We start from the raw sequence: 25,790 nt of genomic DNA, 5'->3' as shown, positions 1-25,790 counted from the left end.
CCAAAGCAGCTCTACAGCAGAACCCCAGGTCCTTGGCTGGGGCATTGCACAGCAGCGGCGTCAGCGCAGCAGCAGAGCCAGTCTCTGAGCAGCTGCTGCAGCACCACGGCATTGTCCCCGTCATGCGGACTGTCCCCTTTCCCTTTATTACCTCCTCCCTCCACTCGGTGGTGACTCACTGGCATCTCTTGTTACCTGCAGCCAGGTGGACTTGCCAGACTGAAATAACAGATCCCCTTTCTGGTCCCTCAAGCAGTCAATACTGACGCAGTCAATCCTGTTATCGTCTCCCTCCCCTCCCGAGAATGAGCATGGGGATGTGGGCCTAGAATAGGTTCCACGTGGGTACCCCCCTCTTAGGAGAGCAGCAGAATGATTGGTACTAGCCGGCAGGCACAGGGAAGACCACAGTGCAGTGCGCAGGGCTTGGAACCCACATGGAAGTCGGGAAAGTAGAAACTCAGACTCACACGCACTGGGCGTCCATTTTCACATGAGTCAGAGTTCCGCTCGGCGAGCTTGGCATCCCTTTGCTTGACTGACACTTCTGGTTTCTTCAGATTTAGGCATTGGGGATCTAATTCCTGTGGATGTCAACCATTTGGACATTTGCAAGCCGAAGACGAAGAATGCTTTTTTATATCAGCGTACTCTACAGTTCATCTGTGAAACTTTAGCCAAGGACCTTGGGAACTGACGCTGCCTTTGTGTGAATACAGAGCAGGAAACATGGCTTTCTCCTCTTGTTCAGCTCTGTGCAGGTGGGCAGCCACAGTGGCGGCCTGTTCTGCAGCGTGGTGCAGACGGAAGGCAGCTCTTCACACCAGCACTGGGAAGTGCCCACACCGACCTGGATGCCACAGGGGAAGGGTTAAAAGGAATTGCTCTGGTCTAAAAGAAACTCCATGGTGCCAGGCCTAGGCCTAGGGGCAGAGCTGCTCTGGCAAAGTGCCTGTCCACCGAGACTGTCCTAGCTCATCCGAGAGCCCTGGCAGGCAACTCCGAGTACCATGAAAATGCCATTTGGAGAGAACAGACTAGAACTTGCAGAGGCCATGTTTGTCCTGGGTGCCATGTGCATAACGTTGTAGTGCCAGCTTTTAACTGTTAGTGTGTCAGTTACAGATTTGACACTTTCTCACGGGTTCTCACACACCCAGTTGTGTGCACGGGCAGTCTTGTATGCTTCTGTTTTTTCATATTGTTGAGAACAGTCTTTTTTCTAAAGATTCTTTCTAGGATATTTTAACTAGTCATGCAGTACTGTGCTCTGGAATATGTAAGGGTCAGCATATGAAAAAACTATTCGAAGCTGCCAGATCCACTAACCAAGTGGTATCAGGACTCTCAACTTTCCTTTGTGTTCTCTTTAGAGGTTCTTCTGGTACGGGGGCGTAGGAAGTCAGGCTGGTGGACTTTTTGTGTTTGAGTAATAGCATTATTGACATGAAATTCATTTCCTTTTTTTTTTTTTTTTTTTGGTGTAGTACTAGGGATCAAACCGAAGACCTTGTGCATGCTAGCCAAATACTCTGCCGGGAAGCTACATCCCCAGCCCCAAGTTTTAACCTTTGAAGTGTCCCTCTTACTGGTTTTTAGTATGTTCAGAGTTACCAGCTATCACCACCGTCATTTCAGGCTGTTTATCGCTCACTGAGCAGCAGTCAGTTTCCCTTCCTGTCCTAACCCCCTGGTAAACACCAACATACTTCCCATCTCTGGATTTACCCAGTGCCACTCCTAAAGATGCTGGCTTCACCTCGTTGCTCTTAGCATACTGGTTCCATCTTGCATTGGTCCTTTGCTGACTCTCGGCTTCTTCCCTGGCATGAGGTGAGCAGTTCTGCTGACCCTGGTATCCTGTCACGATGCCCTGCCTCACTCAGTGCGACCAGTGACCAGTGGCCGAAACCACGGGCCGCTCGCTGCCCAGGTGCTTGTCATAGCCGTGAAGGTAGACGCGGTTCTGCTTTAAAACTGGAATCTGAGAAGAGCTATCGATGTGTTATTCAATTACTGTGGCTGTTTTTCCGAGTAGACAACATTTCTGCTCTGTCCTCGTGGCGCAAAGACCGTTTATCACAAAGGTGTGGATGGGGTTTGTCATACACCAGACCAAGGGGGAAGAAATGTCCTTTCTCGCGCTGGAGCAGGACAACACAAGGGCAGCACTGGCCAAGGCGCACTTCTTCTAAAAGCAGCACAGCCCGAACAAGGAAGCGATTGAAAGGCCCAGCGGGCACAGTGGCGTGGTACAGAAGCAGCGGACTTAAGGACTGGACGAGCGCAGAGCCCACGAGCATGGCTTGATGTGGACAGAAGCGCAGTAGCTGCAGGAGGAAGATGCTATCCGCCGCAGGGCAGGCAGGCGCTGGCAGCATCGCCGAAGGCCCGCGTGCCTTTAGTGACTGCATGAAGGCAAATGGAAAGAATGAAAATACCGTGCTTTAAAATGCAAACAGAACCCCCTAGAAACCAAGTAACCCTCCTACCTCACGTTAGAAATAGGAAGGGAGGGAGGAATCACAGTCTCGGCTAAATTGTCCTTAAAACGGCTATCAGTGTAATGAGCAGATGTAGTCAGGCTGCAGGAACTCAAGCAGTGTTGATGAGGTCTAGAGCTTCACCTTGAGTGTACGTCACTTAGTGTAATGTAATGGCATGGAATATAATGTGGTATTTTATCATACATAGATTTCTAGAATAATGTTAATAATTTATGGATACATTTGGGGTAAACCAACCCACAACTAGAAATATGTTGATGAAATCATTAAAAAATATATCTTGGGCTGTACATGATGGCGCATACCTTTAATACCAGCACTCAGGAGGCAGGGAAATCTCTGAGTTCAAAGCCAACCTGATATACATAGCAAGTTCCAGGCCAGCCAGGGCTATGTAGTGTCTCAAAACAAAACGTGCACATGGCCACAAACGTGCACCACTTGGGAGGTTGAGGCAGGAGGCCCAGCTAGTTCCGGGCCACTCTGAGCTAGAGAGAGACCTTGTGTAGAAAAACAAACCCAGACTCCCAATCCACTTGTCTTCTCTGTTCACACTTAGTCTCAATCATGTCTTGGGTCAAAGAAAAGTAAAAAGCAAAATTACAATTGAGCAGTTAATAACAAGGAGAAAAATTCATGCTAAAATACAAAGGGTGAAGCTAGGCTTTGTAAGATTGTAAGTTTAAATGTCTTGTTAGATATGAGAATCTGAAGTAATGGAACACAGCTTTAAAATTAGAAACAATAAATGCAGAAAAAGGAAACAGTTGAAACAAATTGAAATGCATAAAGAGTAGTTGGGAAAAATTGTCTATAATAGACACAGCTGATGAAGGACTTTTATGGAAAACAATTGTTATTTTTTTTATGAGTTATGTAAAACTCACCAGTAAGGAAAAAAAGCCTAACTAAGCCCTGGCCAGGGACGCAGACACGTCACCATAGACACACATGCAGGCTATGAAGGTGTTCATCGTCACATTAAGAACCTACATGACACACTTACCGGAACAGTCAATCCCCAACAGTGCCAAGTACGGACAAGGGTGCAGAGCCGTGGAGACTCTGACCTATTGCCAGTAGGAATGCAAAATGGCACAGCGCCTCTGACAACCATTTGGCAATTCCTAGAAAACACATTCTGAGCTTTGGTGTGAAATCAGATGTGTGGGAAATTTATGCCCACACGAAACGCTGCTCCTTGATAGTTACAGCAGCTTCACCCCCAATTGGCAATGCTTGGGAGCAACCACACTCTCCTTCAGTGAGTGACTGGTGCATCCTGAGAGAAAACTCAGTACTAAGAAGAAAGGTGCTGTCACCCCGTGAGGTGACAGGAAGGGCCCTGACACCTTAGGGTTAAAAAACAAAACAAAACAAAAAAACCAGCCAGTGTGGAAAAGCCACACTATGGACTGCAAATCTAACATTCTGCAAAGGCGGCAACAGACGAGGGTGCGGTTTCTAGGAATTGGGGTTCGGAGGTGCATAGGAGCAAGGGTCAGGGTTTTTAGGGCAGTGAAACAGCTCTGATAATGCACTGGTAGATCCCGTGTCATCATACCTCAGAACGTGCAGCACAGAGTGATGTCTGATGTGAAGCCAGGCCGTCAGAGGTGACGACATCAGGTGCAGCTTCATCAATTGTGTTGATCCCGTGCAGGGTATCCGGGGTGCTCTCTGGGGGGGCAGGTAGTATATGGGAGCCCTGCATTTCTTCACGTTCATGCTCCACTAAGCCTCTGCTGGCACCGCCTTGTCCTCATCACGGTGCGGAGCTCAGCCCGAAAGTTTGCGTTGTTGTGAGTCTGAGCCCGGCTCCTACCACCTTGGAACAAACCCTCTGTGGCCGGCTGGCCCCTTCCTTGGCCAGGTCCGAGTCACACAGCCAAAGCAAATCCTTATCGGTTTACCATCGTGAGATGACCAGTATATTTAGTCTTACTCCTGAGAAACACAACAGTAGTAACTGTATTTTGTGACTAATTAGCTTAGAAGAAACACAGGCAGGATTTTGTCTTGTTTTGAGATAGTTTCTCTGTGTAACAGGCTTGCTGTCCTGGAACTCACTCTGTAAACCAGGCAGGCCTTGAACTCACAGAGATCCACCTGCCTCCCGAGTGCTGGGATTAAAGGCATGCACCACCACCGACATGGGCAGAATTTAAAGATACAGACTCCCATCTGTTCCCATGAAGAAATGTACGCAAACCACCCTCACAGTTCAGCCATTCCTCAGTCGGACTTAAGGGCCTTGAGAAGGCCGTCTCGCCCCTCAGTTCTCACACAAATGGAGCCTAATTCGTATATGTCATGTCAGTGGTCCCTGAGAGCAGCTTCCACATGATAAATTCTAGGGGTTTTTCTTTACTTAGTTTCTGTGTGTGTGTGTGTGTGTGTGTGTGTGTGCACGAGTGTACTGTAGGTCAGAGGACAACTTTGAGGAGTTCCCTCCTTCCACTTGTGAGTCTTAGAGATTGAACTCAGGTCTTCAGACTTGGCTGCAAGCACCTCTGACTACTGAGCCACCTCTTAGGCTCTCAAGCCATAAATTCTTAACCTTATTATTCTGTCTTTTTCTACTGAGCTCCATTGTTGAAAAACAAAACAAAACATCACACAGTCAGAACTAGCAACTGCAGCCCAGCATGGTGGTGCATGACTTTGTCTCAGCACTCGGGAGGCAGAGGCAGGCGGGTTTCCGTGATCGAGGCCAGCCTGGTCTACAGAGTGAGTGCCAGGACAGCCAGGGCTACAGAGAAACCCTGTCTCCAAAACAAAAACAAAAGAGCTGGCAGTGGCATTTGATGTAGAGGAAGGCTGGCCAAAGAGAGAGTCCTGGATTCTCTGCATGTCTGAAAAGAACTCCAGTTTTAAAAAGAAGTGAATGTATCCACCATGAGGACAAATTACCAACTCAAAGCACACACAGACTTCATTAATCACTAGTATGAGTTATCATTTTCAGAGTTTTCCTTCCCAATGAAACGACCATTCCAAAGCCAATGCTTTAGCACATGACTCCCTGCGCGTGCTGAGATTTTTTTTTTCCTTAACTATCTCAAACTTCAGCAACTTTAAACCTTTGTAGACATTTCTTGAGATTTCCCAATTTCAGTCACCGTAGTTTTCTTAATATGTAGGAACTCTAAAGAGGCTCTGCTAGGGTCTGAGAAGCCATGTGAAGCTGTCGGTATCACCCCTGAAACAGTGTGGTGAACTGCAGCATGCTTAAAGCAATGGCGCTGTCAGTCACATTAACCAAGACCAAAGACCAAAAACAAACCCAACACAGGATGAAGTCTGGGGGGCGGTTGCTCACTGCTGACGTATGCAACCTACTGCTGTTGGCTTTAGACATCCTCCAGTTAGTAGTAAGCATTGTTTTAGTAAGACCATTCCAACGGTCCTTTTTTCCCCCTACTCGAGACTGGGTCTCACTATGTAGCTCTGGCTGTCCTGGAACTCACTCTGTAGACCAGGTTGGCCTCGAACCCACAGAGATCCCCTTGCCTCTGCCTCCGGCATGCTGGGATTACAGGCCTATACCAGCATGCCCAGCTTGTTGAGTTTTTAACGATGAACTTTTCCTTTTGACCCACACTCCTGGGTGTGGGCTCTTCACTTTCAGACTCCCAGGGGCGGCCGCTTCTCTCATGAGCACTTACCTCGTGGACTTCTGGCTTCTGGGTCAGTCCATTGCTGTGAAGAACAAAGAAACTAGAGGCTGGAGTGCTTTCCTCGCCGCAAGCAGCTGTGTGGGGCTGACCTCTCTTGCTGCCTTTCAGACTGGGGGTTACATGTGTCTGCCATCAAATTCACCTCCTCTGTGGCAGGATACGAAGGTATATACAGGAAAGGTCATCTGAGTTTAGAAACAGGAGTCTTCCATCATGACTGCACTCGTGGGAAGGAATATCATGGCCAACCCTTTAACATCTCCAGGCAGCCCACCTCTGAACTGAATCTCTGACGCTTCCTGTAAGGTTTTTATTTGTAGAACATGCACGAGATGAACCACTCAATCCTTTAAAAAGTACTTGGGCACCACTGAAAACACTGGTCAATCCACACACCATCTCGAATTTTTCCTTTTTTTTTTATTTTTATTGATGTTTTGTCTGCATGTATGTCTGAGCATACAGTGCTCCCAGAGGCCAGAAAAGAACATTGGATCCTGTGGGATTGGAGTTACAGACTCTATTGTGAGCCACTATGTGGGTGCTGGGATTCAAATCCAGGTCCTCTGGAAGAGCAGCCAGTGCTCTTAACTGCTGAGCCATGTCTCCAGGGCCCCCACACCATCTTTTATAACTGCCAAATTTGCATGTTGCCTATTTAATCTGTAAGTCGTCAGCTCCTTTTTCTCTGATCCATTTTCAGATGAATGTAGATACATGGACTTTTGTTCTTGAATGCCAGATTTAAACCATTTACAAAATATCTCGAATGTGACCGTGAAAATAATTTCTGAAATCCCAGTGGTCTGGTAGGTGATAAAGAGCGAGTGGCATGTCCCAAGCAAAATGACCATGACTGTCCCAACCATTAGCATTCACTGCAGGATTGCCCAAAAGAGGCCACACAGGACATTGCTGTATGGGTCTATGATGTGAAAGACTCCGAAGTATGGAAGTTGGCATAACAGGTTTGCTAATCAATTTCCTTCTTTCTGAAAAGGGATGTTGCTCTGTTGCCCAGGCTGGTCTTGACCTTGTGACCCTGCAATCTCGGCCTTCTTCAGCTAAGGAACTTTTTATACACAAAAATGTGATATCTGCTCAAAATAGATTGTAGGCCTCACAATATTTTTAAAATATAAAATAGCATCATGCTGTCTTGATCAGTTCTTGAGAAGAGATGAGAAGTATTAGAAATGCATGAAAATGGGAAGGTAACACACAGACCCAAGAGACACGCAGATACCAAGCCCACCACGCTCCTTGCCCTGGAGGTACTTCCTCATAAAGCCATATAGAACACTCCTGGAACCATCATAAACCACACCAAGGAAGATCAGTCATTATGGGCCAGTACGAGTTTTCACATTTTGTGCCTTTATGGAACATGAACAATATGGAGGAGGTTTCATCCAGAGGGTGAATAGAAATTGGTTTAAGCAGCATACCACAGCTCAGGACCATGGCCGTGTAGAGGGCATGCAGGAGTCAGCTGGTCCATATCTGAGTGGCGTAGAAGTTCATGGTGCACCTGTCACTACCAAAACAGTATCGCCACCAGCTCCCACAGGACTTATCCATCATCAGAGTTAATACACGTGGGTAGTTACCTGAGTGTCTGTGAGAGATCCGTTCCAGGACACCCTGAGGTACCCACATCCATAGATGCCAAGTCCCCAACGGCACAGTGTATAGTTCCTACACATTCTCTTGTACTCACCTGTTACGCTGTACTGTTTAAGGAACATCAGCACACACGCATGCTCAGTACAGACGAGGTCTTCCTGCTGAGCCTGAAGCTATGAAGGGCAACCCCATAAAAAAGGGGCTCACAAGAATGCACGGTCCAGGCATGATGTTGACCTATTTGCTGTTTTCAACTGACCTTTTTTTCCCTTCCTTAACCTGATTTAAAGTGGGCCAGAACAGCTCTGAATGGTCCCAACTGCTTTTAATGTTATCCTTTATGAACCCACCACTTACCCCGAATCCGTAAAACGCAGACAAAAACAACAGGCAAATGGTTTACACACGTAAGTTGAACAACCATTTAAAATTCAGTGGGTGAGAGCATCTTGGGCAAGCTAGATTCCTTTCCTTTAAAATCCATCTGCTGAATCCGACAGCACATTTCCCATCCCCCTGAGAGCAAGCTCAGAATGCACAGGTCTTGAATGAAATCTTTTGGTGGCCGCTGAAGGACTGTACTGAATGGGAGACAATCTCTACAAACTACACACGAGTGACAAGTCTTTCAGTGCAACTTTACATTGATATCCCTCTCAACCAGGCCAGGCTTATGCCCACACGAGGAGGGCGAACATCCGGAACGAGCATCTTCAAAGGCGACGGGCCACGTCCTTGCCCGTGGGTCAAACGCCTAATGTTGTCCTCTTGTCTTTGTTACTGGCTGCCACCCAGTGACTGAAGTCTTTCCCGCCACGGTCTGGTGGCAGCCCCCTCTCAGCCACTGAGGCGCTGACCTGTGCTGGGTCTGTGTGTGTCCTCTCCGAGTTCCTGGACCCCAAGTCTAAAGGGTCAGAGCTCCTGGGTAACCAGGTATGATTCAGCAGCTTAGGGTGGTGGAGAAGGCTCCAGAAGGGATCTGGATCATCACCATGGAAAGCAGCTGCTACCTCGGGCTCCGCCACTCTGGGCTCATCCGTCTCAGGGCTTGCGGCGGATGAAACGCCAAGAAGAGCCGCTGCTGGTGGACAGGGCGGGTAGGCGTCAGGCTGCGGACAGGGCAGGTAGGCGTCGGGCTGCGGTGGGGGGCACGGGAGGTCCTGGAGGAGTTGGCTGTTGCTCTGCAGGACCTGTAGGTGGAAGGCTGCCGGGGCAGACTTCTTCCTCCTCGGGGGCACCTTGGGAGCCAGGGTCGGGGCCTCCGGAGGCGGTAGCTCCGTCGCACCTGTCACGGGAGGCGCTTCACCGAGCGCTGTCTTGCCGCTGCTCGGCCTCCTCTCGATCCCTTTCCCAGGCTGAAAAGTTCTCGGTTTGGGAACAGGCGCGACCTGAGGGGCTGTGGTTGGAGGAGGGGTCTCGAGGCTCATTTCCTGGGAACCGATCGTAAAGTGGACAGGCTGCTGTTCAAACTGTTCTTCGGGCGACGTGGGCTGAGGGAAGGCAAGGTAGAGTGACAGTGAGAAGCCAGTGGGTAAGAAGTGGGCCCCCAGACAACACTCGGTAGGGAACAGAGATGGATGGGGCTGAGGCAACCAGTGAGACAGTGTCTGGGAGCCAGCGGAGTGAGCGGGAATGAGGAGGTGCCGGAGAAGCACACGGTCCATCCAGCATGGGTACCGGACGACGGCAAGAGATTTAAAACCAGAGCCACAGTGGGTAATTTACAAAGACGTTGTCTTGGTTGCCTGACAAAATGGGGGTGTGTTTTCCCCTCACTCAGCAAGAACCCTTCTGAGGCGTTCGTTAGGAGTGCAGACCTAACGAGATAACTCAGCATGCACTGTACCACACCCGGAGGGACTGTGTTGGGGCCCGAAGGGCAAACGGCTCTGCTTTCTCCTTGGGTCTTTTATATTTCAATACAGAAGGGGCCCCCACTTTCTTAGCTCTGCTTTTAAACGACATGGTGCAAAGGGAAGCTTTGGTACAGATGGGGCCGGGGAGGTAAGCCCAGTGGTCCAGGTCCAGTGTTTCCAACTGTTCTTAAGAACACAATCTGAAAGCATAATCCTTCTCCACCAGCCTTGTACCAAAATTCCTGGGCAGCCACTGAAAAGACAAGCCACCTCTGCTCCTGCACACAGGAAAGAGGTGGACAGTTCATTTTGCAACCAAGCGTGGAAAAATGGACAGGCAGCAGCAACAGGCCAACGCAGGACAGAAGGACAACCGGAAGACAGAAAAGCAAACTCAATACGTAGGCACATGCCAGAGCGACGTCTCCCGCTGGGCGGGCTGGGAAAGCGACAGTCGCTCTATGGTGGCCAGGCAGAGGTTACCGAGTGGCCCGCTCCTAGAACTGAGATCAAACAGAAGATCCAGAGGTATCTACAGGTGTCAGCCTCTGCGCAGCTACCGTCCTTACAAACTCATGTCTTTGCAGCAGCAAGCAAGGCTGAGAAGCTTGTGAGCGAGAGCAGAAAACGATCTGCAAGAAAAGTGGTCAGAAGCTGTTGCAGAAGACCATGGCCGTGTGAGCAAAGTAAAACTGCTAATCTAGGAACTGGTTAGGGTTTTCCTGTGTGTGTGTGTGTGTGTGTGTGAGAGAGAGAGAGAGAGAGAGAGAGAGATGGTTGTGGTGTATGAGCCTGTGTGTGTGTGTGTGTGTGTGTGTGTGTGTGTGTGTGTGTGTGTGAGAGAGAGAGAGAGAGAGAGAGAGAGAGAGAGAGAGAGAGATGTTTGTGGTGTATGAGCCTGTGTGTGTGTGTGTGGGGGGGGGGTGCCCCTGTATAGGGAAGGGCCTGGAGGAGCTTGGATACCCTCCTTTGTCACGCCCCACCTCATTCCTTTGAGACAGAGTCTCTCCCTGGATCGGGAGCTCGGCTGGCGGCCATTAAGCCCCAGCAATCCTCCACCTGTGCCCTCTACATCTCCGGGGTTGCAGGTGCATGCGTGGCTGTACCGTGCCTTTTCCATGAGTGGTGGGATCCCGACTCAGGTCCTCACGCGGGTGCAGCAAGTGCTCTTAGCCCCCGGAGCTGTCTTCCCCAGCCCCCCCCCCCCGTTAGTGCTTTTCTAATGCACATAAATCTGTGCATGTGAAACCACATGCACGTGCCACACACAAACAGCAGCACTGAACCACTGGGCAGAATGCATCCACGGCCGCTCCCTGTGCAGACGGGGAACATTCATGAAGCAGTCCCTCTGAAGCTGTGCACAGTGAGTGTCACAGTGAGAACCTGCCAAGGCCAGTCAGGCCCTTGCTCCGCTCAGCTGAGGCCAAGGAGCAGCTGGGAGAAGAGGGAGATGAGGGAGAAGCCGTTGGCAAAGGAACCACTTCTCCTCTAGACACGGCTAAGTCTGGGACGCAGGTGTGGGTGGAGAAACCCAAGCCAACTTCACCTCTGTCCTGGACATGACTTTATGTGACAAGACCATGAGCAACCTTGGAAGGAGGGGCTCACCCGTCTTGGCTTCTTACCTTTCCCGTCCTCCTCAGAGTTGGCTTCTTGATAGCTGGAACCCGAGGCGCAGGCCGGCGGGGCAGGACAGGGGGCCCCAGGGAGGCCTCCGGCTTGCCTCCTGCAAGCATGGGCTCTGGCTTGGAAGACCCTTGGTCTCTCAGGGGCATGGCCCCCGGGGCTGCTTCTGGGATACCTGAAACATGGAATCACTCAGCTCAAGTACAAGGTGGTGGAATCCACGGCACGACCTAACCTTTCGAGAGTGTGCGTCTCAGAGCCATAGGAATCCAGTGTGTTTCTTTCTAGCTACAGGGAGGTCTTGAGGGCTCGTCAGGACTAGATAGCCAGGTCTGGGACCAGTAGTGCACACTCACTTCCTTCACGGGGTGGGGCCTGGGACCCACGGGCCCTGAGGAAGGATCAGTGAGACCCTGATACCACACAGAAAGTGTCGGACGTTCCTCAAGGAAGAGCGCCCACAAAGCAACAGAACCCCAACAGGAGTGTGAACAAGGCAGCGTCTTATCAGGACGGTGGGCAGACTTCAGACCTCACTAACGTGTGTCTCTAGAGCCGTTTGCTCTTCACGTATCACCCACCTTGAAATGTACCCATCTTAATGGTTTTTGATGCATTCCCCAAGCAGCACAGGCATTACCACGGTCCAATTCTAGACCAGTTTTGTTCTGCCAAAAAGAAACCCATGCCTTCTTCCTCCTCACAGCTTTCTGTCTCTGTGGACCCACCTACCACGGACCTCACGCACACGTGGAATCACACAGTATGTGACTATATTTCCGTGACTAGTACGCCACTGTATGGAGGTCCTGATAAGTGAAGAAAAAACAAAACCACCTGTGCTGTGTAATCCTGCAACCACATTTCTCAGGTTTCTAGCCCAGGCCCTCTGTCCTCCTTCGGTGTGTGGAGAACTCCAAGTCAGATGAATACCCTGGTTAATACAATCGGGCAATTACAATAGTCCCGTATTTCTTTACAAAGGGCATCATCTTTCCTCTCCAAAAGAGATTCTGGATTGTAGCCCAAAACCCAAACAGCAATCGTTAGAAGTAGTGATGAGAGAGAATGGGAGGGATCCCACAGGAGAACAAGGGTTACGTGAGGTACCAGCAGCGCAGATTAACAGCAGTGTGGCGGGGCGGATGCCCCAGCCCGAGGCACAGGATTTATTTACACTTGCCCGTGATTTACAAGGTGGATTTCGTGTTTGCAGCCAGGACATCTACACAGCGGTCCTTTGTCACCCCGCTGGCAGAATGAGTTAGTTCTTACAACTCTAGCCTTCTCCTAAACGTGTTTATGTTTATCTATTATCATCTATGGAGGGGCACAGGAGTGCCATGCTGCACTTGTGGATGGCACAAGACAACCTGGGGTACTCAGTTCTCCTTCCCGGGACTCAGCTCAGATCTTCAGGTTCACTGGCCCAACATCAACCTTTATAAAATTTCATTTATTTATCTCTAAAATGCTGCCAGATCATCATGGGATTACTTTCTACATACTTCCTGAATTTTGAGTATGTGATTTTAAGTGGAAAATATATCAAAAATAAGTAAATAAAATACTAAAGGCTATTTCCAATTAACATTGCATAAAAAAGAAATAAAAAAGAAAAGAAAGGAGGAAAAAAAGAAAAAGACAGAGAGAGGGGGAGAGAAGGGGAGGGGAGAGAGAGGGAGAGAGAGGGAGAGGGAGGGAGGGAGGGAGAGGGAGGGAGGGAGAGAGGGGAGAGAGAGGGAGGGAGGGAGGGAGGGAGAGGGAGGGAGGGAGAGGGAGAGGGAGAGGGAGAGAGAGAGAGAGAGCGCCAGCCTAGACCCAGATCTTTTCTAGGCCACTGTCTGTAAAAGGATAAAGGAGGACTTGGCACTCCCTTTTGGCCAGGGACATGGTTCCCAAGAGACCCTACCTCCTCTGGCTTCCAGGAGACACCGGATCGCTGCTTCTGCCTCCTGGGCATTGGTGGTTTTGATCTGCTTGACGTTGTAAGGTTTACTTATTCCAGTTCTAGCCTTGGGCTTGAGGACGGAAGCAGGAAGAGACATAGATTAACGCAGGCAGGAAATGAGCGTGTACGTCACTTGCTTGTCTGTAGGGGTGGCAGGTGGTCTGTATGTGAATGTGAGCTCTGCAGAACCCCATCAGATGATGGACACACCCACTTATTCCGAACCACATCTCTCAACGCCCTTCTCTACCCACCAAGGAGAGAAATGCACTGAAGGCCTGAGCTGACGACTTCCAGCTCCCAAACAGACTCTTGTAATGTGACATTCCATAGTCAGGTAGAGCTGGAGAGCAGTCTCAGACCATGCCTTCCATAGTCTGTGTAGTATGAAAACACCTCCCGGAGACATGTTTCCAAACAGAATTGTCTACCTCTTCACTCAGCTCCTGGGTCAGCTGAGACCCATTTTCTATTACTGTATATTCTGGAATCTAGTCAACACCTCAGCCTGCCTTGACTGCATATTCCAGCCTGGCCCCGCTTGCCAGCCTGTGCAGCTTCCTGGGCACATCAGTACGGCCTTCACCTCCTGGCCACTGACTCTCTTCTGCATGTCCATCTCAGAACTCCTCCAGACGAGTCCCCCCGCCCACTCCCCTTGCAATTTTTCAGAACCATGCTTTGGCGGGATTCAGACCCAGTGGGTCTCTAACATTACACCAAAATGGCCAAACATATCTGAATTCTCCCTTTTCCCTTTACCACTCAATGCTCTACAGATCTAGGCAAAGCTAAGAATTACAAGGGCGCGAAAGAAGAGTCTGGAAGTGGGCAGTTTGCTTTGCAGGGACACTGGGGGTTATTTATCCCAAGCGTCCACTCCCACAGTGCTCTGCACAGCCACATAAAAGACCTGTAAAGAAGCTGAGACTAAGCATTAGGGGTTTGGGGGAATGGAGTGACAGGCAGGGAGAGGGTTAAGGAGACAGAGCTACATATTCCTTGGAAAGGCGCGATCCACATGATCTTGGGGTGGGGCACTCCCTCGGGTTGGACATGCTAACCACTTCCCTGGGAGCCCGAGGGACTCACTGGTTGCTGAGGTGCTCCTGGAAGAAGTTTCGCCGTCTGCAAGATTGAATACTGCCCATGAGTGCCGGCGGAGATGGAGACATCTGAGGCTGACTTCTTCACCACTAAGCCAGCTGCGGAAAAAGACAGCCGCGGCTTCAGTGACTTGGTCACGTGCTAGCAAGCTACAAGAAGTGGGGAGGCGGCAGCCACAAAGGCAGACACAGCCATGGTCAGGAGTGCAGGCAGACTCACAAGCCATACAGAGTGCTCCCAAGCAGGCCCCCTAAGAGTCTCCAAAGTTTCTCTTTGGGGCTGTGGTTATGGGTTAGCCATAGAGCGCTTACAAAGCATGGATGAGGAGGCCCTGGGCTCCATCCCCAGCACCACAAAAAAAAAACAAAAAAAAAAAAAAACAAAGCAGTTTTCCTGGACTCTCCAATAGCGATAGCGTGGCCTATTGACACAGATTGTCTAGGGAAGCAGGACTGGAATGCAAATTTAAATCTAACACACAGCAGGTTTCTAATCTTATACACAAACCAGTTGGTTTTTAAGTGGTTTAAAACACAACATTATTATCAGGACCAAATTATTTTGAATGCTGTTGTTAAACAGTAGTGTGTGTGTGTGTGTGTGTGTGTGTGTGTGTGTGTGTGTGTGTGTGTGTGTAGGTGTCTGTACAAAGCACATGTGTTTGTGTGTGAGGGCACAGCGCGTGTGTGAGGACAGAGGCCAGCCTCGGGTGTTGGTTGAGGCAGGGTCTCTCACTGTTTGTACTGCTCACTCCAGGGCACCTGGTCCTCAAGGTTCTGGGGATTCCCCCCATTCCTCCTCCCATCACCAGTAAGAATGCCAGACGACAGACAGCACCCCGGCACATGGGCTTTCCCACAGGTTCTGGGGATCGGAGGAGGTGCACAGAGCCCACCACAGCAGGAAGGGCATCCGGCTTGTGTGGGAAGTGCTGCTACCCACTGAGCCATCTCCCCAGCCTCGGAACATTTTTCAGTGACAACAGGAGTCCCGGAGTCCCCAACTCAGAGAAATAAATCACGCTGCATTCTGCTTTTAGCCATTAATGAGTTGTCTTAGAATACTTAATGACACAGGCAGTGGAATAAAAACAAATGACCAAGCAAAAGCGATAACAGTTCGTTAAAATGTTCTTTTTGATAGAATTAAGGATTGGACCTGGTGCCTCATTTAAGTTAGGCTAGCACACACAGCCCCAGCCCTTACATTTTTTTCTTTTAAAATAGTGTTTAGATACCCTTGTAGACAACTGGAAAACAGTGGAAGTGATTTTGATTAAAACTGTTACTTGTAGGTAGCCAAGAATCTTTTAAAGCTTGATTCTTCTCTATAATTCTTTATTTTTTATTAAAGCTCTAAAATAACATGATTTATAAAATGTATATAATTTTTAGGTTATTTTTTGAGAGATAGTCTCACTATGCAGCCTGGGCTAGCCCTAAACTCTCTCTCCCCTTGCCGTGGTCTCCCACCTAAAACATCTATAAACCTGGTATTTTTAGTATCATTTCTATTTCCTGAGTATACGACTCACAAAAGTGAAGATACACTTCTAACTTGACACTGATTACTGCTATACATTAGCTATGGGTGAACCCGATTTTGAAAGGAATGGCTTAGAAAAGCCCGTATTTGACTGTCATGGTTTGGGGAGACAGGAAACTGTCATGGTATACAACAGAAACCAATCAGAAGCAAGCCACGAGGTTATTTTGAGATTAAGGGAAATTTGATGGGAGAAGCATTGTCAGAGGGGCTGGACCCCCATCCTAGGAGAGCCTGGGTGAAACAGGGCTCATCGCCAGAAAGCCGAGAACACAGGCACAGGAGGTGGATCATGGTCTGGGAGAGCAGAGATCCATGCATGCTTGGGTCTCTGGGTGAACCCGAGTCCTACAGAGCAGGTCTGGGAGTCTGTCAGAGAAACCAGCACCTGACTGAAAAGCTAGAAAAACTCCCTCAAAGGACGACGACCATTTCTATGTTAACGGTTTCAAATTTAAGGCTTCTGGAAGCAAACGCCAAGATCCTGGATGAACAGCTTTAGGACGGCTTTGTTTCACATGCCCTGAGAAACCAATGACCTCCGACATGGAACATGTCCTAGACTTGGAGAACAAGGACCCCCGCCCCAGGGGGGCGCAGGGAGAGGAGCATCAGAAGGGACTCAGAAGCAGTCTAGAGCTGTGTGTTCAACGGCAGGAGGTGTGCGGTTATTCCCAGCAGGCACGGTGGCAAGCTCAGAGCAAGCAAAGTCTTACTTGGAGGGGGGGGTCTCTGTGGTGGGTGAGGTGGCCGAGGCCTATTGGGGACGGACAGGGACCTGCTCGGAGAACGGTGTCGAAAATCCCCAACAACGTCCAGCTCCTGCTTTAACTTCGCCAGGTCAGCGCCGTCTAGAGGACATGGCAGCTGTGAGAAAAAACGGTCTCTTCCAAACGCAAGGGTCAGAAAGGGCTTTGTGCGCAGAGCACGCCACAGGAGACTGAAGGGCTATGGGATACCCAGCGAGCCTGATTCAGAAGCCAGAGCCCTCGGCTGGGGTGAGGGTATTCATGCCTGCTTGCAACACTCAAAGACCTGTGGGCTTGGTTTTACCAGACTTGAGAAGCCCTGGCATGTTTTAACGTATAGACCCATTTCCTTCCAAAATGATCAGCCGAAACCTCTACACAAGCAAAAGATACAGTGAAGCCAGAGCTGCTAAGATTCACCCCACCATCGGGCAGAGAGCTTAATTCCTCATTCTAAAATACGGCTAGTGATTTGGAAGCTGAGAAAGTCTCCCCTCTTCGTGAGCCTGGCACCCAGTGGCAAGCTCTTGGCTACTAGAAGCTTCAGGTAACCACTTTCTGAGGGCTTGACGCCGTGACTGGCCTGGGACATTCCTCTGAGAAGAACAAGAGGGGCCAAAGCTGGAGGAGAGAAGACCAGAGGAATGTAAAGGTCACCTGGTGTCATTCACCAGAACTGTCTGTGTACACACTGCCTGCCCCACGTGCCTCACCAAATCACCAAATCTGAATCCCATGGCAGACTCAGCAACTCACAATGTGAAAGCCAACCAGTGGTTCTAGAGTGGCAAGCTACTGATCAGTTTGGGGGCCATTATCTAATCAAAGGAAGATGTGGGGTACAGGGGTCTTTGGACCTCTCTTGACAAGGAAACATCTTAATTCCCTGCCGGCCATGCTTTATGTCTCCAGCCCTCGGGCAAGGGTCCTGTGCCTGTTGGCTAACGCTTCTCTCCAGTTAGGGACCGAGTGACTGGCAGGGGAAGGCAGGTGGGGAATTCTGGGTAGACCAGAGTCAACTGCATCTAACACTCTACCATTTAATCCAGAATAGGAATTAATTCCCCCACACCCTCTTTTGCTCTCTCTCCTTAATTCTAAAATGTAACGATGCCACCGTATAATATGACATTATGTGAATGAAATAACACATCAGGGTGTCGATGCTGAATATGTCTCTTCAGGGATTCAATCAGAAAAGTATTGGGGGACAAAGTCACAAATGTAAAAGCAGCTTCTAGAGAGCGGTGGCCCCTCGCTCGAGCACACAAAGGAAACAGGACTGACATCTCCAGGTGGGCGTGTTATAGGGGCAAACATCGGAAAGACGAGGACGCTCTTCCAACCCTACCCCGGGGAAGGAGCTACCTTTGTACGTTGGATGTTGCTTCTTTTTAGCGAGTGCAGGAGATTTGCCGGCAGGCGCTGAGGAGCTCATGGTATCGGAAGAGTCGTCTCCACCAAGTTCACTGTCGGAGGCCACAGGCTGGCCAAACCCATCCACTAAATAGTCCTCGTCATCATCAAGAACATCCCCTTCGGGGAAGAACAAATCACATGAGGGGGAGAGGAATGAGGGGCATCAGCCCACCTTTCAGCCAGTGGGACTGTCTTGCTGGCTGTCAACTGGATTGGCTTGAGGGATGCCTATGAGATGGTCTCTGTGGGCATGTGTCCAGAGAGAACTAAGTAGGGAAGGAGGGGCTCATGCTGATTCCCAGGCCCGGAGACCCAACTGGAATAAAAGATGGCACTGGTATTTACTCCCTGCTTCCTGTGCCCTGGGGAGGGGGGGTGAGTAGCCACCGTCACATGCTCCCATGCCTCGATGTTCTTGCCTTGCCAGAGGCCCAGATTCAACCGAGCCAAAGGCTATTATTGTTCCAGGTAGAAGATTCATGTCAATGTGACACAGGCTAGAGTCATTTGGGAAGAGGGACCTGCAATTGACAAGATGCTTCCATAAGATTGCCTATGGACAAGTCTGCGGGGCATTTTCTTGATTGATGTGGGAGGGCTTGGCCCAGGGGCCCATGGTCCTAGGTGTTATAATGAAGCAGCAGGCTGAGCAAGCCACGGGGAACAAGCCAGGAGGTAGCATTCATTCCTCCACGGCCTCTGCCTCAGTTCCTGCCTCGGGCTCATGCTAAATTCCTTCAACGAGGGACTGAGATGTGGGCCTGTAAACTGAAACAAACCTTTTCCTCCCCACGTTGCTTTTGGTCATGGTGTTTTATCACAGCAGCAGGAACCCTGACTAAGACAGCTATGGACCTATGATCTGCAAACCAAAATGAAGAATTCCTCCCTTATAAAGTGTCTGTCAGTGAAGCCAACGTACGCTCTGCCGGCGGCCATCGGAGCTGGGTGCCCAGGCCAGTTCCCACCTCAGTCCGTGCCCATTGCTCTAAGCCATCGTAAATAACAAACGTGAGGACATCTTGTCCCTTTCCTGTCCCTGCATCATCCCCACGGGTGAACACTGGGACACATGAATATGAGCCACAGCTGTCACGCAGGGGCAATTCTCACATGTCACATGTCCTCCGTAACCTTTGTGAGGTGGGGTTTGGGGCAAGGCCTGGCCATCACCGGAACTCTCGGCCCGCCCTTTCCGTCAGGGCCACTCACCTTCAGACTCATAGTCCAGACTGGTGAAGTCGAAGTTCTCCTCCAGCAGGCAGGAGTTGGCGGTGGGAGACACGGGGGCCATGCTGTCCCGCTTCCGAATGAGCTCCTCTCTCAAGCCCTTCAGCCAATCTTTGGTCTTTGGTCGAATCTTCACAGCTCTGCCTTTCACCTGGCGCGGGGGGTGGGGGGCAGCCAGCAAGGGAGACCAAAGAAAAGTCACCACAGCTCGCATCAGTCACAAAATGCTTCTCTCTCCAACCTGTGCATTCCTCACAACTTGCTAAGGCCACCCAAAGTCCAGACCCCCGGGGTGAGCTCAGCACGGCTCACACACATTCGGTTGGACTAGAAATTGAACTCCACGCCTCCGGCTTTTCATTCCGTGCAAATTTTAAACCAAGATCTTATCAAAATGGAACTAAATGTGAGCTGCACATCCCAAGACAGTCTCAGGAGAAGGGAGGCAAGTGCACTCCATTGGGGGGAGCGGGCCTCGGTGGGTACCACACTTGCAGCTTCTACAGTAGGACAGGCCAGGTCTAAGACACGAGACCCAGATGGAGAATCCCAACCGCTATGCACTGTGGTGCCCACATAGTTTAGGGCACTGGCCAGGGGAAATCCTGGCCACTCACCTTCATACCGTCCACGTCTAGCACACTGAGAGCCGAGTGGCTATCTGCAAAGGTCACCAGCATCTGTCCTTGGTTGATCCTGGGATACAAATCAGTATTCCAGTCAATACTAGGAACTTAATGCAGCTCTCCGGGATCCCACTGATACCCCAGAACACACATCTGAAGGGGGGGTTACCTGACCAGAATAATCGTCCCATAATTCCCCAAAGTCTGCATGAGTTCTGTACGCAGGTCCTCAGGAAATTCATTTCTCTCTTCTAGGGTTGGCGATTGAAGGTTTACCACAACGGTGGCATCCAGCGGGCCTTGGGCAGAGGACACTTCCTGGAAAACCCGCTCCCGGGCTCCCACATCAACCTCTTGCACCTCCACCTCCACGATGGCCAGCACAGGTCTGCATCAGACACGAAACAGGAACCGGTAGAGAACTGTCGGTCTCGGCAGGGGTCACATCCCAGCCTCCAACCTGCCTCCGTCCCCCAGAGCTGTTAGCCCATGAACCCACAGGCTGCCAGCCAGGCATGGCACCCTGCTGGAACACAAGTTCTTCACGTGGCTACATGGCAATCCATGCTAAGTGCCTCACAACACCACCCCTTTTCGTTTATAGAGCTCATTTCTAGGACTTGATTGTAAGGAAACACCAGAAATTGGGATAAAAAGTCCCATAAATACCATTTCCCCTCAACACTGCTAAGGGGAGGGGATAAAGGAATCAGAACCCAAAGTCCCGACTCACTAGCTGACCCAGGTTTACCACTGTCCTCTTCCTCTCTTGGAAGAACTTACCCAGTTCTGGTAACAACTGCAGGAGAATTAAACCTTCCTCACTTGTACTGTCTTATGCCGCCACCCTCTACCATTTCGTGCAAGGTGTTCAACAAGCTAATCAACCCCTCGGAGGCTACCATCAGACTACCATCAGACTGCCATCAGACTGCCCCCATCCTGCCATCTCCTGTCTCCGTCCATTCTTAGCCCAAGTGGCCAAGGGTCAACGACATCTCAGAGTGTCTAACAACCTGAACCCAAGATATACAAACTGTACGGTGTTTGCCACAACACAAATACTGGATGGAAACTGTCATCCCTAGCTGAGTGGGTCAGCCCCATGTCTCTGCTTAGAGCCGGACGGTGGCTGCAAATGGGTGAACCAGATCTGTAAGCTGCACTGGACTGCCCCTTGAAAACTACCAGGAAAGTAGCTGAGCGGTGGAGCAGTTGGGGACATTTCAAAGATACAGTATTGTACAGGCTGTATCTTTGAAATTTTCATAAATAATTCATTTATGACATAGAACAATGACAAAACACTAACAACTATTACTTCGCAGTGGTAACTATACACACACACACACACACACACACACACACACACACACACACACACACACACACACACACACACTGTCTCTCTCTGTCTCTCTCTGCCTCTCTCCCCCTCACTCCCCCACTGCAGTCTCTCCAGGGACAGCGTGTCGGTCTCGGTGAGGAAGTGGAGCCAATGTTCTCCTCACTGGGGACCGTACCTGTGATCAGACGCCTGCAGCTCTGCACGGCCATAGTACTTGAGGGTCCCTGGAGACCAGGTGTGCCTGATTTTGGTGTCACCATCCAGATCACTGTCTAGAAGGTTGAGTTCTCCAGCTGCTCACATGGTTCCATTCAAGAAGCCGACAGCCCACAGGAGACACGAAACCACATCAGTTACATGAATGCAAGTATGACGGCCTGCAGCCAAGATTTCTGACCCTAACGACCTTGGCTCAGGCTTGCCCTCCCCCCCCCCCCCCCCCCCCCCCCGACTGAGCCTGAGCTTTGGCTTGGGTTGCTCTGGGGCTGGGGTGAGAAAGTTCCTCATGTTCAGATGACCAAGAACAGTAACAACCATGGCACCCTCTCACCTCCCACCCCCATGTCTGAAGCTATGGGCCAGGGTGCAGCAGTGCACACCGCCTCTGAGACCTGCCGTCTGCATGGTGAGAGGCACCGAGGCTCCGAAGTCAAGACTCGTCTGGCCCTGCCTCTCAGTAGCCCGGGACCATGCAGATGTTCTCAGACTAACCTGAAAGAAAACATCTCTCTTCTCCTATAGCTCTAGTGTCCTGGCTTTGAGATCTCCACAGACCCCTCTCTCTTGAAAAGTGGAAAGCTTGCTTGTGTTCTAGATTACAAGTGTTCTGACTTCCATGAGTCTTCACCCCCCCCCCCCCCTTCTAGGCATCAATGACTTCAAAATAACTACACAACTAACTGATTAAAAAAAAAATCCAGTTTGGCTCATGCTTCATCGGGAATTGAGGCTTTAAGAGGTGAGAATCTGGTGGAACAAACTGGGCTCAATAAAGCACCTGAGTGGTGCGGGGAGTGGGGAGGGAGAGCCCGTGACTCCACTTCTCTCTCTCCCCGGGACAAAGGGCAGAGGGTGGGTGGGAGAAGCCATGATGGAGAGGCAAAACCAGGAGAGAGGTGGTTCGAAGACAGTGACCTCTAGAATGACTTGCTATCATGTGGCTGATTCATTGAGAGAAATGTGATTGACACAGCCAGGCCACTGGGCTGAGTGACTGGTTCTTTCGCTTGGCGGTGTTTCTCACTCGCCCCCTTTGTGTCTCAGCCACACACACACACACACACACACACACACACACACACACACACACACACACACACACGGCACTCACCTGTCTTATCGTACGGATGTTTCTTCCTCCACCACAGCACTCTGTCTGTCCAGGCTGGGGTACGGCACTTGTCGCTTGTATCGTAGGCAGCTGATCCAACATCATACTTGTAGGTGGGCCCAAAGTTAATGGTTCCTTCATGAAAGTCTTTAAAAATCTGTTCGGAGAAAGAAATCACAAGGCTATCATCAGGAAAAAAAAAAAAAGGTACATTCCAAAGTGTTCTAAAAAGTAGTAGCATCTATATTTGTAAATATGTCTAATGTTCGACATATATGCCTTTTAATAGCTGGACACACACACACACACACACACACACACACACACACACACACACCATCATAGTACCTCGCTCTCCCTCCTGAATCCCTGCCAGTCACCTTTGTCACCCTTGGAGACTGAGAAAGGACCACAGGACAGGGATTACCATGTGCTCATTTGGACATTCCAGCGCCTGTATACAATGCATTTAGGGCTGGAGCAAAAGCCCCCTCACTTGATGGAGCAGAGAAGGCAGTGAGAATTAGGTGGAGGCAGAAAAAAAGATTTGTAGGGTGATAGGGCTCATCTGCATACTTCGCATGTAGGCAGAGCAAACTTCAAAATGGTGTCTGGGTCCCCTGGTTTTGGAGGGAGAGACCTCTATTCCTCTTTCCTTGTGCATCTAAGCACTGCATTCTCGAAGGCAATGGCATGCTTGCGTACTTGTTGCTAGGGCAGCAGGACATGGAAATAAGCCATGGTCTTAACTGGAGTAGATCTGCTGTGGAGGCCCGGATGCTGGCTGCTCTGACCCTCAAGAACTGAAGTCCGTAGCCCAGTGGCTCTCACCCTTTCTAAACGCTGTGACCCTTCAATCCAGTTCCTCATGTTGTGGGGACCCCCAACCATACAAGCACTTTGTTGCTACTTCATAACTGTAATTTTGTTACTGTTACGAATCCTAATGTAAATATCTGATATGTGACCCTTGGGGGGTCTTGACCCAGAGGTTGAGACTCACTGCTGTACCCAAACCTGTGCCATTTTATGCCATGGCCTTTGGAGACCTTAGAAACCCGGGCCATGAAATAGCACACGTGCACTCTGTGAGGGGACAATTTTGGAGCGAATGGCGGCCTGGGGTGCTGTCTACCCAATGCATAATTCAACCTACCTCTCCGTTTTGCCAATAAAATGAGTCTAATTTGTAGGCTACTCTGGAGGAGTCTATGTACAAATGGGTGTGTACATGATTCTGTTGGTGTTCTCACCAAAAAGAAAGGGACAGCACCAAAATATTATGAACAGAGTCCAAAGTGTCACCCGTCGCTTCTGATACCAGAAGCAAAGCGGTCCCTAAAAAGACCACATGTGCCATAGATAGGTAAGTGCATTTGGTCCAAGCAGACCATGCACCCCAGTATTCAACACTTTCAACACAGTGGTCCGTCTAATGTTGGGGGGGCGGGGGAGACAAGAGAAGGCAATCATGACTCGGGCTCAGCACAGACCCTCTCTGGGGAGCCTCAGAGGAGCTGACTCCATTTGTCTGAAAGCATCCGACCCAGTGCGTTAGAGGTGGTGGAAAGCCAGTTAAGTACCCTCACTCACTGTGCTGAATGTTGTCGGCGGCTTTCCCTCAGGGATTTCCCTCAGAGATAGCCGCCACTCAGCCTTAGAGGGACACAGGGATCCTGAGTGTGGCCAGCCAGAGCCTAGTTAAGTTCAGCAGTCTGTGAGACTACACCGCCCCGCTTTTCTCACTGCATAAACACCGTGTGTTTTCTATACCATCAGGGTCAGTGTTCAAGCCACTCACAGTTCTATCATACAAGTGCCTGCATTTGGGAGACAGCACTCCACACCAGTTACCAGAAATATCTTCCGGCTACAACTTACCTTCCCACTTGACTTCTGTAGCTGTAACTGGTCAAATTCCATAAGTTTCTTCCAGTCCTGACGTTTAACAAAATAGAAGACTTCTTCGTAGGTAAGATCGATGCGGTAGTTGAAATCGCCACACCAAAACACATAATCATGTGAAAAGACGTTTCTCCCCTAAGTTATAAAGAACATCACCAGGTGTGAGGGGGGTGGGGGAGAGAAGAGGAACAAGCCTTGGGGGCATTTCTCCTAAATTGTTTTCCATTAAAGTGTCTCATGTTTACCTAGCCCTATAAACCTTCCAAGAAACCCTTACATAATTTGCTTCTCTATTTTATTGCATTATTTTCTGAGATAGGGCTCCATGTAGCCCAGGACCATGTAGCAGTGATAACAGGCATGCACCTCCTCACCCAGGTGTATGCAGTGCTGCATGAACATGAGCCGTGGCCTCAGTCCTGCTTTTCTATGTTATGTAACAGTATTCTTGAGTGGTCCAGACAAAGCCTCAAAACCACTTGAAAAGCACTATACCAATAACCACTCTGTCATTGTGTCTGTTAGGCTTGTTCTGTCTGAATCTTGAGAGGTGTTTCCCAAACGCTCAGCGTGAGGGAAGCAGCGAGCGGCCCTGTAAACTCCATCACTCTCCTCCTGCCCATCTTGCCCAGCAGGAGCCAATCATCTCCAGCCAGTCCTCCAAGAGCTCCTCCCTAGCACAATGACAGCGGCAGTGACATAAGGACTGTCTCTAAGTGTAGGGCTCCAAGTGAATCCTGTGCTTACAGAATCTACGCAGCAGACACCAAGGTGACCCCTCCCTCTGTGTATGTGTGGTGTCATTCACCGAAGGCCACAAGGCTAGTACGTGATAAAGTTGAAATGTGAACCCAGATCTACCTGGCTCTAAACCTAGCTTTCCCCTCTACTAGGGTATTCAAATTTCTCCACTCACAAGGATGGTGCAGACAGATTTAAGATGGCCCTAACCAAGCCACACATTTTTCTGTGGTAGTGAAAATGCCTTCCATACTGCGGAGTGAGGGAGCCACTGGCCAGAGGCCAGTACATGACAAGTACTTTGAACATGACCAATTGAGGTGGCTTGAATAAGAATGGTCCCCATAGGCTCCTGTAATTGAATGCCTGGGGAGTTGCACTATTTGGAGAGATTAGGAGGTGTGGCCTCGTTGGGGGTAGGTGTGTCACTCGGGGTGGGCCTTGAGCTTTCAGGCCAGGCCCAGCGTCTCTCTCTGCTGCCTGTGGATCTGGATGGAGAACTCTCAGGAGCCTCTCCAGCACCACGCCTGCCTGCAGGCTG

General features: G+C 50.0%; 2 protein-coding genes across 4 annotated transcripts in view; one reads left to right on the top strand and one right to left on the bottom strand.

Moving 5' to 3' along the window:
• Serac1 (serine active site containing 1) overlaps positions 1-2,795 on the top strand; it is a 40,690-nt gene extending 37,895 nt beyond the window's left edge. For all 3 annotated transcript variants that reach the window (XM_076552856.1, XM_076552855.1, XM_076552857.1), the window contains one exon: positions 561-2,795. In XM_076552856.1, coding sequence (XP_076408971.1) covers positions 561-697 — 137 coding nt within the window. In that variant the 3' untranslated portion in view covers positions 698-2,795. The remainder of the gene's footprint in view (positions 1-560) is intronic.
• A 5,426-nt stretch (positions 2,796-8,221) lies between these two features.
• Positions 8,222-25,790, bottom strand: part of Synj2 (synaptojanin 2) — a 102,475-nt gene continuing 84,906 nt past the window's right edge. The window contains 13 exon segments of the mRNA XM_076552854.1: positions 8,222-8,568; positions 8,570-9,303; positions 11,298-11,473; positions 13,211-13,319; positions 14,342-14,454; positions 16,618-16,752; positions 18,019-18,186; positions 19,282-19,450; positions 19,917-19,995; positions 20,095-20,313; positions 21,449-21,566; positions 22,604-22,760; positions 24,485-24,643. Of these exon segments, the coding sequence (XP_076408969.1) occupies positions 8,442-8,568; positions 8,570-9,303; positions 11,298-11,473; positions 13,211-13,319; positions 14,342-14,454; positions 16,618-16,752; positions 18,019-18,186; positions 19,282-19,450; positions 19,917-19,995; positions 20,095-20,313; positions 21,449-21,566; positions 22,604-22,760; positions 24,485-24,643 (2,463 nt within the window). The 3' untranslated portion in view covers positions 8,222-8,441.

Source organism: Peromyscus maniculatus, chromosome 16, assembly GCF_049852395.1.
Source record: "Peromyscus maniculatus bairdii isolate BWxNUB_F1_BW_parent chromosome 16, HU_Pman_BW_mat_3.1, whole genome shotgun sequence".
Classification (NCBI taxonomy): domain Eukaryota; kingdom Metazoa; phylum Chordata; class Mammalia; order Rodentia; family Cricetidae; genus Peromyscus; species Peromyscus maniculatus.
Note: the sequence above shows the minus strand (reverse complement) of the source record. Positions and strands in the feature narration are given on the sequence as shown.